The 16,258-nt window shown below is 37.9% G+C and overlaps 1 protein-coding gene across 1 annotated transcript in view; it reads right to left on the bottom strand.

Moving 5' to 3' along the window:
* The window catches only part of LOC126457830 (acyl-coenzyme A thioesterase 9, mitochondrial-like), a 96,292-nt gene extending 82,571 nt beyond the window's left edge, over positions 1-13,721 (bottom strand). Inside the window, exons 1-2 of the mRNA XM_050094462.1 lie at positions 13,368-13,721; positions 13,198-13,250 (exon numbers count right to left, since the gene is read on the bottom strand). Coding sequence (XP_049950419.1) covers positions 13,198-13,250; positions 13,368-13,438 — 124 coding nt within the window. The 5' untranslated portion in view covers positions 13,439-13,721. The remainder of the gene's footprint in view (positions 1-13,197; positions 13,251-13,367) is intronic.
* Positions 13,722-16,258: the final 2,537 nt, after the last annotated feature.

Raw genomic sequence — 16,258 nt, forward strand, 5'->3', positions numbered from 1 at the left:
GTCGAGGGACATGAAAGGGAAGCAGTGGTTAAGAAGGGAGTGAGACAGGGTTGTAGTCTCTCCCCCATGTTATTCAATCTGTATATGGAGCAAGCAGTGAAGGAAACAAAAGAAAAATTCAGAGTAGGTATTAAAATCCCTAGAGAAGAAATAAAAACTTTGAGGTTCGCCAATGACATTGTAATTCTGTCAGAGACAGCAAAGGACTTGGAAGAGCAGTTGAACGGAATGGACAGTGTCTTGAAAGGAGGGTATAAGATGAACATCAACAAAAGCAAAACGAGGATAATGGAATGTAGTCGAATTAAGTCGGGTGATGCTGAGGGAATTAGATTAGGAAATGAGGCACTTAAAGTAGTAAAGGAGTTTTGCTATTTGGGGAGCAAAATAACTGATGATGGTCAAAGTAGAGAGGATATAAAATGTAGACTGGCAATGGCAAGGAAAGCGTTTCTGAAGGAGAGAAATTTGTTAACATCGAGTATAGATTTAAATGTCAGGAAGTCTTTTCTGAAAGTATTTGTATGGAGTGTAGCCATGTATGGAAGTGAAACATGGACGATAAATAGTTTGGACAAGAAGAGAATAGAAGCTTTTGAAATGTGGTGCTACAGAAGAATGCTGAAGATTAGATGGGTGGATCACATAACTAATGAGGAAGTATTGAATAGGATTGGGGAGAAGAGAAGTTTGTGGCACAACTTGACTAGAAGAAGGGATCGGTTGGTAGGACATGTGTTGAGGCATCAAGGGATCACCAATTTAGTATTGGAGGGCAGCGTGGAGGGTAAAAATCGTAGAGGGAGACCAAGAGATGAATACACTAAGCAGATTTAGAAGGATGTAGGTTGCAGTAGGTACTGGGAGATGAAGAAGCTTGCACAGGATAGAGTAGCATGGAGAGCTGCATCAAACCAGTCTCAGGACTGAATACCACAACAATAACAGCATTTTGTATCTATGTGACTGTAGGACAATCATATTATAACGTAACTAGAACAGAGCATAATACTATTTTTGCTACATTTAAAAGAGAGCTATACAGAACAATTATGTAGACATTTTCTGTTTCATTTTTCTTCAACTAGTTTATCAATATTAGGACATAATGTCTGTGATGTTTGTAATCCAAGACTGGGTGTTAGGTTGTGATCTGACAACGTGCTTCAGGATTTGGACTTGTAACAGATGAGAATTGGTCTCCCATGTAAGTTGAAACAAAGATACATAATATCTGTGGAGTGAGTGCATACAACCACAAAATCTGGTTTGGCTAACATTCTTGTAGAAATCGACAAGGTCTTCCTTGTGGTAATACTTGTCTTTCAATAAATCATCACACTGTACATTTAACAGTTCCATTTGGTTGCTAGTAGGAACTTTGATGACTTACTGAATAGAGGGTTGCAAAGAAACATAATAGGTGATGTTGCTACATCATGAAACCTGAACTTAAACTGGTTAAGAAGATTTTGTAGGATCTGCACATATTCATCAGAGAGACTAATATCTGGAGTACACATATGTGACAACTTCGGAAAATGCACAATGTATCCAGCCAGCAGTTGATTTGTTCACAGATCCAATGCCATTTGGACAGCTTTGATACTACAATACATTCCTATTATGATGAGGCCCTTGCCTTGGAATGATTTATTTAAATTAAATCAGCAAGGAAAGCTAAGTCACAAAATCAGGTTTTTTCTTGCAACCAAGAAGTGGACTATTTTAATTTGTCATGAATAATGCTATTTCATCTCTTAACTCGAAAACCCAATCTAACACCTTATCCTGGTTAGCCAGCACACTTCACAATGCTAATGGAGATCACAATACAGACTGCCACACTCTTCAAGAAAAATTTTAAACTCTCTGTGTCTAAGGTCTCTTGAAAGGATGGGATTTATAGCTTAAAACATGGTATCCACACCATTTTTAACTTTAATGTACCTGGCACAAAGATTCTCTTGATAAAAGATGCAGTGGATTGCAACAAGATCGTAAGTCTTGCAAGGAACATGTTTCATATGTACTTTCATCTGTGTTATTAATCCAGCATTGACTCCTACCACAGAAAGAGCCACATCTGTGGCAGAAACCATCTAATTTCAAATCAGGCCAGCACTTTCAACAGCTCTTTGAACACCTTTGAAAGTGTCCAACCCTGCGGTGGTGCCCTTAAGGGGAAATAAATCCAATACTTCCTCTGTGATGTTCAATTTGTCATTGATGACACCCCTAATCAAAACAGCTAACTGCCCAGTATTTGACATCTCACACTCATCGACAGCCGATGAATAATATACAAGTTTACGTGTCATAACACTTAGTTTCTCTTGGACATCTACACCCATTTCCTGAATACACAATGCAGTAGTCTTAGGAGACAAACTTACTCTTGCGATTGCAGTCTTTCTCGGCGTATTCCAATGATGAATTCTTCTCGGGTTATCAGCCAGGTGGTGGCGCTGTCTTGTCGCCATCATTCAAAGAAGCTGTGCAGCGCCAACGGTTTCTGGGACTTGATCTTCAAAGAGGCAGTGGAGGTACATCTGCACAACAATTTAGTAAACAGGGATTGTGGTTTTCAGTTCAGTGCAGCGTGGAATCCCGCAACTGACAAAATACGTCAGGAATGCTCCAATCTGAAGGCAGCGGCGTCCGCAGACAGATTGATAGCCGGGCCGTGGCCCTCCACCACCACCGACATGGCACCCCCTTCCGGAGGAATGTGCTTGGCCAGCCTACAGAAGCAGACGATGGCCAAGCAGCTATTTAGATATGCAGAACACAGCATCCAGACACTTCGCCAGAAGATGATGGGTACAAAATTCATTGAAACGTTGCGACAAGACAATGCCACCACTCAGCTGATAGCCTGAGAAGAATACATCAAACTTACTCTTTCAAAGTCTTCCACCTGATGAGTACACATTTGTTCAGCAGGTATCACAATTACTTATTTCGGAAATTTTCCACTAGTAAATGGCCCTCCTTTCTTTGCTATAAGAAGAACTATTCTGTGGCTCACATAGACAGATGCTTTGCTTCCTTGACAGGCCTCCACATCAGCACGTTCCTTTAATTCCAATATTACTGAGTCCTGTTCTCCTTGCCATTTCTCATATTCATCTCATGGTTCACAGAATAATGACACTGTAAATTACATTTCTTAATGCTCTTCACTTCTTCGTTACATACTAAATGTTTTGCAGTTTCACCACATCACACAAATAGAAAAAAAGAGAATCCCATACAGACAGAAAAACTGGCTGCTTTGTTTTACTTGTGCTCACCATGTTATTCTCACTGATACTACTACAGCTGATTGAACCATTCAGTTCTGTACTCACAGCCCCATTTCTCTAGGCAACATTGCAGTACACAGCTTCCATCTGACGTCACACGAACTGACAAGCTTCCTCTTCATTCCAACATGTCACACCACTTAAAGCTGTCCTCTTCTGTACTATATAGTGTATGGAAACCTGTCACCATGGTCTAGAGGTAGCGATCTCAGTTAGTAGTCAAAACGTTTCAGGTTTAATTCCAGCCATTGTTTGAATTTTGAAAAAATCTCATCACAAAAGATGGCCCAAGACTTCTGGTATATGGAGTCACACATATTCTGCCAACAGCCTTGTCGAAAAGAGCAAAGGAGTGGACAGAAGTTGGGGCATCACCTTGCCCTTGGTGTGGGACTGCCCCTAAAAGGCAGAAGAATCAGTACTGATCAATAGCTTGAGGATGTAGAAGGCAATGAAAACCATTGTATTAAAGACAAAATGTACCAACAGGACAGGTGGCCTGTAATTGAAAAAGTGTCATTATGATCTCTCTATTAGCAAAAGATTCCTTTCGGATCTCTGGAAGGAGATTGCTAGAGTGGAGGTAAAAATGAGAAAATGCTGAGTAATCAACAAATGGGTAACATTATATGATTCAAAGTATGGAATGTCAGAAGTGTGAATGTGGTAGGAAAGTTAGAAAATCAGGAAGAGAACTGTAAAGGCTCAGTCTAGATATAAAAGGAGTCAGTGAAGTGAAATGGAAAGGAGGAAAGGATACCTGGTCAGATGACTATTGGTTAATAAGAGCAGCAGCAGAAAATGGTATAATGGGAGTAGGTTTCATTGTGAATGGAAGGTTGGGCAGAGTGTAAATTACTGTGAACAGTTCAGTTATAGGATTATTCTCTTCAAAATTGACAGCAAACCAGCACCAGTTCAGGGAGACATGCCCGTGTCACAAGCAGAAGATAAAGAGATACAGAAAGTATATGAAGGTAGTAAACACACAATTCAGAACATAAGGGGAGATGATTATGTAATAATCGTGAAGGATTGGAACATAGTGAAAGGAATAGAAAACTGAGTTATGGGGGAATATCAGCCAGGTAGAAGGAATGAGACAGGAGAAAGACTAATTGAGTTCTGCAATAAATTTTAGCTGTTCAAAAATCACAAGCAGAGATGGTGTACTTGGACATGACATGGAGACATGGGAAGATTCCACCTGAATTACATATTGGTGAGACAGGGATCCAGAAATGAGTGGGTTGTAAGGCATGCTCAGGAGGAGATTAATTTGCATAGAATGAAGTTTAAGAGCATTTTCCAGAAAAATCAATGTGGAAAGAATGGGGTACAGAAGTACCAAGGAATGATGTGAGTTTGTAATTCTTTAAGGCAGTAATGACTGCCACAGTAAGCAGTGTGGTTTTCTTCTTTTTCTTGTGCCTTTGTCACATGTCAGTGTATGATTGGCACGGTTACTTTAAGTTGTGGCCTGATGCCCTTCTTATCACCCCTCACCTCCGCCTCTGAGCCAAATATGTATACCTCAACTGTCTGCAGAGGTGTTATTCATGTGAAAGTTTTCTATATGTTTGTGAATCATATAACAGAGGGTAGACTTGGGGACCAGCCCAGTGTTCACCCATTGGGATGTGGGAAACTGCCTAAAATCCACACCCAGGCTGTCCAGCACATCGATCCTTGCCACCAATCCAATGGTTGGATTCGATCCAGGGCCAGTGCACTTCCCCATCCTGAAAATGGTGCTTTAACACGCACTGCTTTCCGGGCAGGTACAGTAAGCAGTTTAGTTAAAAGGGAATTAACATCTCCAAAAGGGGTATAACAGAAGTTGGACAGACAAATACTGGGATACGAAAGGAGTAAGAGTACTATGTCTACTACACTTGCACTCTTTCGTTAGCATGCACCAGCCAGAAGGCTTGACATTCTGGAATGCACCTGTTTTTGGTGGCAGGAGCACTGTCAAGATGCACCTCACTGTTCCAATATGTAAAGAGTGGACAGACAGGTAGGTAGGTGCCTAGAACTAGAAGTTTTGGTCAGATTGTAAAGATGGAGATTGGCAGCAGTAAAAGCTAAATGCAATATTGAGAGGAAGAATTATGACCTATAGGAGACTGTAGTAAAAGTTGAAACTGATGTAAATGAAAGAATCAAGATCTATTAAATAGTGACTTCTCTGTAAAGACAAATTATCTGTGTGGATTACAGAAGTGAAGGTTTGGAAGGCATAGCTCGAAGCATTCATTATTGGGAGCTAATAAACTAAGTTCAAATACATTGTTTTCTCGTTTAAAACAAATACTGATCAAGCGTAATTTCCAAGTCAATTGACTTTAATTAGAGAAATGTCACGAACAACTGGTAGATGGTTTATTTCTGTGCCTGATGTGATCTGTTGTAAGTCGTTGCCCTTTAAGGTCTGATCACAGAAAAACAACTACATACATACTAATATATATAAAATTCAAAAGTGAGACCTTACAAAGGTAACTGCGGAGAATTTTTGGGTAACAGAAGAAATACTTCAATTGATCGATGAAAGAAGGAAGTACAAAAATGTGCAGGAAGAGAAAGGTATAGAGAAATGTAAGTCACTCAGGGATAAAATACACAGGATGAAATGGTTGCAGGACGAATGTGAAGAAATGAAAAAAGAAATGATTGTTCGAAGGGCAAATCCAGCATATAGAAAAGTCAAAACAACCTCCAGTGAAATTAAATCCAAAGTCTTCAATATTAAGAATGTACAAGGAATTCTACTATCAAATGCAAGAGGAGAGACTGGGTGACTGGAAAGAGTTCTTTGAAGGCTTCTACAAAGGGGAGGATTCGTCTGATGACAAGATAGAAGAAGAAACAGAAGTCAATGAGAAAAACACTTGACATCTAGTATTGGAGAGAGATTAACAGAACTTTGGAAGACTTGAGATAATTTGGTGGAAAGCATAGATAACATTCTTTTGGAATTCGTAAAATCATTTATAGATTTGGCAATTAAACAACTTTTCAGTTGGTATGTAATACCTACGAGACTGTAAATATACCTTCAGAATTTTGAAGAAATATTGTCCACACAATCCCGAAGATAGCAAAGGTAGGTAAGTGCATGAATTATCCTACAATCAGCTTAACAGCTCTTGCATCAATGTTGCTGTCAAGAATAATATACAGAAGAACAGAAAAGAAAACCAAAACATGTTAGACGATGCTTAGTTAGGCCTAAGAAATGTAATGGCACTAATGAGGCAGTTCTGACATTGCACTTGATAATGGAAGCAAGACTCAAGAAAACTCAAGACACATTAGTAGGATCTGTCGCCTTAGAAAAAGCATTTGAAATTTAAAATGGTGCACGACATCCAAAATTCTCAGAAAAATTGGTGTAAGCTATAAGGGAAGATTGGTTAACACACAATATGTATAAGAGCCAAGAAGGAAGTATAAGAATGGAGGACGAACAACATAGTGCTTGAACTAAAAAGGAGTAAGACAAATGCAGCCTTTCTCCCCTACTGTTCAATCCATACATCCAAAAGGCGATGATTGAAGTAAGTAAAAGGTAGGTTCAGAAGTGTGATTAAAATTCAAAGTGAAATAATATCAATGATAAGATTTGCTGATGACATTGCTATGTTCAATGAAAACAAGGAAGAATTACAGGACATACTGAATGGAGTGATCAGTCTGCTGAGGACAGGATATGGACTGAAAGTGAACTGATGAAAGACTAAAGTAATGAGAACTAGCGGAAATATATTTCATGAGAAACTTACCATAAAAATTGGGAACCACAAAGCAGATGAACTGATGGATTTCTGCCACCTTAAAAGCAAAATAACATATGATGGACAATCCAAGAAGTAGACAAAAAGCAGACTAGCACAAGCAAAGAGACCATTCCTGTCCAAAAGAAGTTTCTATTATCAGACATTGATCTTAGTTTGAGGAAGAAATTTCTAAGAATGTACATCTGGAACATAGTATTCTCTGGAAGTGAATCATGGACTGTAGGAAAACCTGAAAAGAAGAGAACTGAAGTGTTAGAGATGTGATGCTATAAGCAAGGATGTTGAAAATAAGGTAGACTGATACTGATAGGAGATGAGGTTTTCCACAAAATCAGTGAGGGGGGGGGGGGGGGGGGGGAATATGGAGAACACTGACACGAAGAAGGAATGGAATGATAGGACACATGTTAAGACATAAGGAAATGACTTGCATGGCACTAGAGGGAGCTGTAGATGGTAAAAACTGCACGGGGGAAAACAGAGAGTGGAGTATATCTATAAATAACTGTGGATGTTGGGAGCAAGTGGTGTTCTGAGATAAATACGTTAGCACAGTAGAGGAATTCGTGGCGGGCCACATCAAACCAGCCAGAAGACTGATAGAAAAAAAAATCCATTTATGGTACTGGGTTTCCATTCTCAGTAAATAGCTTCACATCTCCAATTCTTGCTGTGACGAAGAACTGGGAGAGTATAATATTCTTGGCAACTTCAGTGAAGAAAGATTATTAAAAGTTTTAATGTTGCACAATGCCTCTTTCTTCTACAATATTCCTCAGTAGAAAATCAAGAGATATGTAGAAACCCTTAAAATAAAAAAATTGGCAGTTATTTTTCTCACTTAAAATTTACAAGGTGATTTAATATTTTATCATTTCAAATGTTAACAGCTAAGTATTTAAATAACTTTAACAAGTAGGTTATTGCAGCTCCAGTATCCCAGCTCTCTCTACTTTCACTATCATAGCGTGTGTACAAATTTAAAATGTTTTATTTGTGTTATGAAATATTTGTTGATTACTGGTTGACTAACAGGGTATGATGTTAAATGCATATCCATATCATGAATTGAGTCATATCTTAATAGCGGAAAACAAATGATACGACAAGAGTAAATCTAAATTTGAGATTGCAAACATTAAATACCAAGTCCCAAAAGGCTTTAGAGAGCTTTTCAAAAACTGTGATGTTTACTGCTGGTAACTACATTGATGAAGGGCCAGAAACAAATTTAATCCAGACAAAGCCAGGAGTACAGTGGCGCACGCTTACAACTGGCTCACACCAAACAGTGTAATCCTTCATCTTATAAAAACTTGTGTTATATAATTGTGAACAAACAAAAAATTGCTTACAGTTAGTGGAAGTTGGGACTGATGTGCCCACACAACCTCCTTGCATTAATTCTTATTAATCCATACAGTTAAAAACTGAGGTAAGGTGGCACCATAATGTGATTAATCAGAATGTTCAGCTCTGCCCTCTTTGTAGTCCGAAATCTCTCACATTGTATTATTGAGAACATACTTTCACTCAATATTGTTCTACTGGATAATCACAGCTAAGGTCAATACAGAATTTATTCTACAGAAGTGAACAATAAAAATATTGTGTACAGTTGATAACCAAGCATCTTGCATATGCCTCTTCTGGGATCCATGGATTATTACACCTTTGTGTCAATACCTATACTCTGTAATGGTATTCATGAAAACTGACACGAGTGAGTTTATGATGAACTTAGCAATTCACAACCAAATTACTAGAAGTAGAACCATCATCAACAGAGACTATGTATACCTCTCTAGAGTTCAATGGACAACAGGTATTCCAGTGGACACCATCAGGAATTTGAACTTGCTGTTATTGAAAGTAAAAGAATACATCATTAGCCATTCCTAAAATTTATCCAAATATTTAGACTTGGGGATATAAATTCAACATGACACTAATGTTTACATCAAGTAGATGTTGACTTTGCCAGTAAATGGACAGCTGATAGCAGTTTCTGCAGTCATATAAATTCTCTGTTTTCAGAACTGCATAAAAATACCAACTAAATACTTTCTGGCAGATTAAAACTGTGTGCCAGACCAAGGCTCGAACTCGGGACCTTTATCTTTCTTGGGCAAGTGCTGTACCACGCACTTGCCTGCAAAAGGCAAAGGTCCCAAGTTTGAGTCTTGGTCCAGTACACAGTTTTAATCTGCCAGGAAGTTTCAGATCAGCACACACTCTGCTGCTGAGTGAAAATTTCATTCTAGCAACTGAATACTTTAAGAGACACAGCACTGACATTTTCTCAGAGAAGCCATTTTTCTTGTAATTAATACATGCATACATACATCACAGTAACCTGGAAGTAATCATCAGTGTAAGCAGATTAGCACTAGTCATAATTTGTTGTATACTTTACAGAAGGAGGCTTCAGTTCTTTCTCCCTGTTAGTGTACAATTTGATTTCTTCCACACTCCTTCAAGATGGCATTTACAGATCACCATGTGTGACATACTGAATAAATGAAAGAGTTGCCATGATGTTCTACTGATTTCACTTGATGAGCGAGTAATTTATTACCAGTTGTTTATGTGCATTGCTGCCAATTGATGACATCTCCTGTTTTACACCCTATGTCATCCTTGTGTCTGTTACTGTCAGGAGCAGTCAAAATGACCATCAGCAGCTTTGCATGCTTTGTATAGATTTATTTGATGATATATTTAAGTTTCTTGCATTTAACAACTTTCCAGTTGTGAGTTGGAAACATCACTATACTCAATGAGCCTGTTTAACAGGATATTTTCTTTTCCAGGATAATAACCTATCAAAGAATAATAGTGTATGTATTTATGAGTGCCAAGATTACAGTATTCAAAGGGCTGTTCACAGTTCATTCATTAATATGTGCAATTCAGTACTCACCTTCATTGCTTGAGTAACAGCCACTCCTTTCACTGTCTCTAATCAACCCTAAATTATCAAAATTTACTTGTCTTAATTTTATTTTCATAGGAAAGGTTTGGCTTCTGCCTTATCAGGCATAATAACAACAAGCATAAATGTTATTGCCACAGCGATTCTCCCACAGCCACCATAACTGTGTTCCTATGTCCATGTTACATACAGCAGTTAATACTAAAGGTTTTGATGGGTCTTTGCAGCAAGAAGTGTTGTATTACTCTGGTGGAGTGATGTGTAACTGTGTGTCTACACAGCTGATGAATGATTGGGCATCAACCTATTTGGAAGTTTCATTTATTTTTGCATGTAACAAATGTATAGAGGGATGCTGTGTGTCTTCAAGATAGGGTGAAAATTGCAGTAACTCCACAAGATGAAATACCTGCATGAGTGTTTGTGCAACTCCATGCATTGTCATACCAGGTTGGAGTAATGGAGCATGCCCAGAGTAAATGCCAATAGTGTAACAGTACTGTAAGAGATCCAGGTAGACACAGATGAAGCTTACGAGATATTCATTCATGTAACAAACTGTCACACTCTCTTAGGTGATGTTTCCCATGTAGTCATGTTGGAAGAAGATATGGAACAATGCATGGAGATAGTTACAGCAGAAACTCTTCACCTTTATTTATAAAAGTTCCATATACCCTGAAGCATTTCAGTTCCAGCATTACACAAGACTGTGATATCAACCATGAAGTCTGATAACCTTGCACCATTATGGTCATCCATAGGCATATTTCAAGTGCAGAAGGTAAAAACTATGAGAAATAAAGAACCTCTAATCTGAGAACATACACATATAAACAGGAAACACTGCAGTGTACACTGGTGTGTTTTTCATTGCCATTTTGATTCAATTTGTTTGCCTTCTCATATCAGTATTAAAGTTTTTATTCATTTATTTGCTATTTGCCACTTTTTTGTGTCAAATATGCTAGAAACATGTATGCAATACATCAATCTGTGTCGTGTAATACATACTTCACTTTCTATTAAAACTATACTTGCTAATGCACTTTTCTGGCGGCAGCAACTGGTTTCATGAACTAGCTGTGCAAGAACCCTCCAGGGAGCAGCATTCAGATTATGATGTGCATAATGGAACTCACTCAGGAACAATCATTTGATGATACTCTTGTTTCAGTATTCCACTCAGAATTTATATGTTCATCAGAACTATTCTCCCATAATTTGTCAAATTACCAAAGAATTCACAGACATCATGTGAATATGTTTTTGACAAGAAGGTGTGTGACGTGATCCATGCATACACATACAAGACTTTGAGAAACACTTGTAGGATGTGGGAAACACACAAAATTTGAAATATTCATGTATGACTGGAATTTAGGAGATAAGAGGAGGAGGGCAAGGAGATATGAAGGAAAAAGAGAGGTAGGGAAAGGTAAGGCAAGTTTCTGTTACAGGATTTCCTAATGCCTTAACATCACCTTTGGAAATAATTACATTGCAGTTACACAAAGCAAAACAATTTATTTATATGATACATGGACCAATTTTACTTTGATCGGTGGTTCCACAAATGTTCGAAACAAAGACCTACATTTCTTAAATGACTTAACTATTAATAAACAACAGGCTGGATACTGGTACCTATTTTATCTATTTTTCAGGTATACTTGTATTTTATTATTGTTTCATACTTTTTGTCTTCATTCTAAGTATTTCCTTGTTTACTGCCTTGTCAGTTACCTAGTTATGTAGTGCATATATTTTTTAATTGTCTGTTACATAGGCTAATTGTTTACTGTTATTGTCATTTACATAACTGTGCAGTATATGTTTTAATTATTGTCCTTTTATGTACTGACATTTATGAAGGTATTTTTTAACACACTGATTGCTTGTAAAGATGCTCAAATACTAATAATGCATTTTTACTTATAATTACCTGCTTATCACTGTCAAACAATCAATACAGTCTCAAATTCCCCTATGAGCAAAAACAAGAAGCCTTAACAGGATGAACATAGTTGATCAGGTGTTTTTTTTTTTTTTAACAATGCTATGAAATTTGCTGTGTAATGTACAGTTCAGCACCAGACAGAACACAAATTCATGAAGTATTTTTCAGAACTGTTCTCTGAATGCAGGAGATATATACAGGAGACCTTATATTTTCTTAAACAATTATCTATGTAATATTTTTGTGCTCCACAGTTTTGAGAAATTGTACAAAGGGCATTCTTGGACATGTGATTACTGGTAGTGGGACGTGGTCTTTCATATAGTTCTCTATAATCCTTTATGGTGTGCTCAACATAAAGCTCAATTTCTGCACAATTCAGAGGGGCTATTAAGTGCTGAAGTCAGTGCTTATTACTGCACCCCCTAGTTCACATTTAAAAAAATGCCCAAATCAATTGTAAATTTGTGCATATCATATTTTGTAAGTGATTTTGTATCTTGGCAAACCTGTAATTATACATGTTATTGTGAAAGAAGTTCTGAAAGCTAGCTTTTGTTTCCATGTAACTAGATATGAAGCTATTAATTTACAAAGAGCAATTATTTAAAAAAAGTTCATACACAAAAATTGAAGTACTAGAAAAATGACACTCCTGAATTGTACAGTTTTGTTAATGTGGATAAAGTGTCCATGCAAGATACTTGAGTTAGTACTAAAGTTCACTCTACAGAGAATACATGCTTTCATCACTTGCCACAGTCTTCTTCCCTGACTTTGGCTATTCAACAGTGTGAACACTTAGGCTACTCAATAAATGTTAGATATAATTTAGAATCAATGCTTTATTACAGTATGCTCTGAATATGAACTCTGGAGATTGCAGACCAGTAGCTTGGCTGGAACCCCACTCGAAAATGGACATAGTACAATCAAGTGTTATGCCCATACTTCACTGTTGTTTAGGTAAATTTATTTAACACAGAAAGCACAGTGCTAATGAGCAAGATTCGGAAGGGAAGACCAGATATTTATAATAACGTGCAGTCCAAAAACAAACAACAAACTATGCAGGAGTTATAATTGCTTTTAAGAGCTGTCAGTGAGAGTAAGCACATTTTAGCAGTGGAAGCGCATCCCCTGAAAACAAACATGCGTCTGCTAAACGCAATATCGTTCAGGTTTACTTACCATCTTGTACAGTTTCCACAGGGGCCTCCTGACTGTACTGACAAACCACGCCTCTGTTGAGGAGAAAATACTATAGCAAAAGAGTATTTGCAAGACGTGTACGAATGCGAACTAGCGTCTCCAGAACTGTTGTTAAAGGCGACTCGTGAAATAAAAATGCTCCAACTTACCTAACTACGTTCGTTTCTGTACTTAACAAGAAACGTGCTTTTATAATTTTTCTTAGCGCTGAGGACGACATGGTAAGTGGCGGTAATGAATTATACCACTACTGTACAGACATGTGGGTTTCGATATGCCGATAAACATTCACTTGGCCCCTGTCATCGTCCTTTGCTTTTCTTCTCGCCGTCGTTAATCCACCGACTATAATTGGAATTATGATGCCAGTTGTGTTATGCAGTGACAGCAGACTGAATTGTAGTCGATAATCGCTGTATCAAGTACAGCTCGCCAAGGACTGACTCATCAAGCCGGCATCCTGCACGAATCGTGAACTGACTGAGGCCATGGTTATATTTGACCATGACAGCCCACGAAACACTTTTTCTGCTAACGGAAAGGTTGTAATAACTGCAATTTGTAATCATGGTAAATTTCGTTTTTGGTGTATTTCTTTATTTGAAAACTGCATGTATGTACAATAAAATTATATTCAAAGGCTTCCAACAACCGCGCTATCCCCTTGACACATGGAGGTGCAATAATTCTTTGCCTTTTCTCTTTTTTTTCTCCTAATGTCATCTCGGAGTACGGGAAGGGGGGGGGGGGTCTGCTCCGTATATTTTTCGTCTTAGAATATATCCACTTCCACGTATACAAAAGTTCCGAAGTTCAGCTCCAAGAAAACGAATAACATGACGCCGCCGGCCAACGACTTAGTGTTCTTTTTCAATCAACCTCCGAACCTCGGAACTCCCGTCCCGTGACATGTCATGTCACTGCCTTCCTGTGACGCACGTCAAAATCTGTGACATCGCTGCGACAATATGAAAGCAAAGGAAAATTTCCGGGGAAAGATAAGATCTGGAGATAGCTGCTGAATATTTTCTTTTTGTTTCGCTGATAAAGGTAGTAAATGCAATACTTCCGTTAGAGCCTTAAACCAGTTGATTCCTTCCCTCGATTGTGTAAAGTGAAATTGAATTATTTATATTTAATAGTCTTAGTAAAATAGTGAAACAGCGATATATTTTTCATTAACATATAAGGCCTTAGCGCTACTGTTATTATTATTCTATCTCTAGATCAAACAAATACCATGTCTCTTTATTCTCAATGCAAAATTGAAATCTATGTATCAGACTAGGCTAAAAGACGACAAGGCACAGTTATTCTACAGAATCCACCTGTCCCCTTTTGTACGTACCGCCTCCAATAACAAATCTGAATCGAAGTTAACTTTGGAACAACAACACCCACTTTCTTGTTGTCTTCAAGTCAGAAAATAGGATTTCCAACATTTTTTTTTCAATACCGCGTGCCAAAAGACTCACCATTTTATTTACTCGATTTAGCTGTTTTGATTCAAATTTGTGATATATTAATATATCCTATACAGGTACCTCAGCTTAAAAAGATGGCAATTTTTCTTATTTGTCTTTGTTTATTCATTTTTAAACTGTTCGCTATCTCTCCGTATTTATTTGGTAGCCTTCAACGCGTTTCATTTGCTTTTCTCTGAGGACTCACCTGGGACATATCTAATACTTCCTGTTTCTCCACTTGGTAAGACGGTGGAGCTGCATTCGGCGGGATGGCGACTCAAATCTCCGTACGGTCACGCTGATTAGGCTTCTCGTAGTTTACCCAAATGTCTTAAGGCAAATCCCAGGATAGTTCCTTGGAAAAGAGCGTTGCCTATTTCTTTTTCTGTCTTGCAATAATCCATGCTTTTTTGGTTCAAATGGCTGTGAGCACTATGGAACTTAACTTCTGTGGTCATCAGTTCCCTAGAACATAGAACTACTTAAACCTAACTAAACTCAGGACATCACACACATCCATGCTGGAGGCAGGATTCGAACCTGCGACCGTAGCGGTCGCACGGTTCCAGACTGTAGCGCCTAGAACCGCTTGGCCACTCCAGCCGGCTGAGCTTTTTTGTTTTTGTTTTTCTATTATGCACTGCTAATCTAGCATGAATGATAACTGAGATTAATTTGTCGCTTGTTCCGTGCGTCATGTAGACAGGTTTCACGTTGCCTTACTTGAGTACTCCTCTGGCATATATAGAATGCAGTCTCAGCTTCTCTATGACAGACTGCTGAACTACTATAATTAATACAATAGTTTATTGTCTCTAACATGGCTCACTATGAACTGGAATTTGTAGGTATGGTATTAAGTGAAAATAGAAATACATCTTTCAAATGCTTCTGATGGAAAAGGCTAGTTGGACTCACATTCAGGAGGACATCAGTTCAAACCCGCTACCAGCCATCCTGATTTAGGTTTTCCGTGATTTCCCTAAATCGCTAAAGGCAAATGCTTGGGTGATTTCTTTGAAATGGCATGGCCGCTTTCCTTCTCCATCCTTCCCTAATACCAATTTCTGCTACGTTCCTAATGACCTCATTGCTGATGGGACGTTAAACACTAATCTCCTCCTACTTCAAATGCTTCTATGGCTACATGCTGCATGTGAAAATAGTTCTATTCTGATTAGGATGATCCATCCAATAAGTATGGTAAATTGAGTTAACACACGTTTCACCACTTTTTTTAAAAAAACTGTCTACACTAGTATATAGTATTAATCGAAATTTTAATGTTCAATTGGCATGAGTGTAGTTTGAAGTGATTCCCTACAAGTGTGTGATGTAATGACGAGAAGTAATGTTTGTTAAGCTACCAGAAAAATAATTTCAGGACATATAAATTTTTAAACATTTTGGGTACAAAAGCTCAATAATTTGTTCTAGTGGTCTTGTATAACTATGACAAAAACAATGTGAGCTGCAACAGTTCCAGTATAAATGAGTTTGAACTGTTATTGTATTAAGATAAAAATGTTCTTGTCATTTTGCTGTCTGATTTTTTTATATGCTGTAATATTTTA

The sequence above is a fragment of the Schistocerca serialis genome, chromosome 2 (assembly GCF_023864345.2).
Source record: "Schistocerca serialis cubense isolate TAMUIC-IGC-003099 chromosome 2, iqSchSeri2.2, whole genome shotgun sequence".
NCBI lineage: Eukaryota > Metazoa > Arthropoda > Insecta > Orthoptera > Acrididae > Schistocerca > Schistocerca serialis.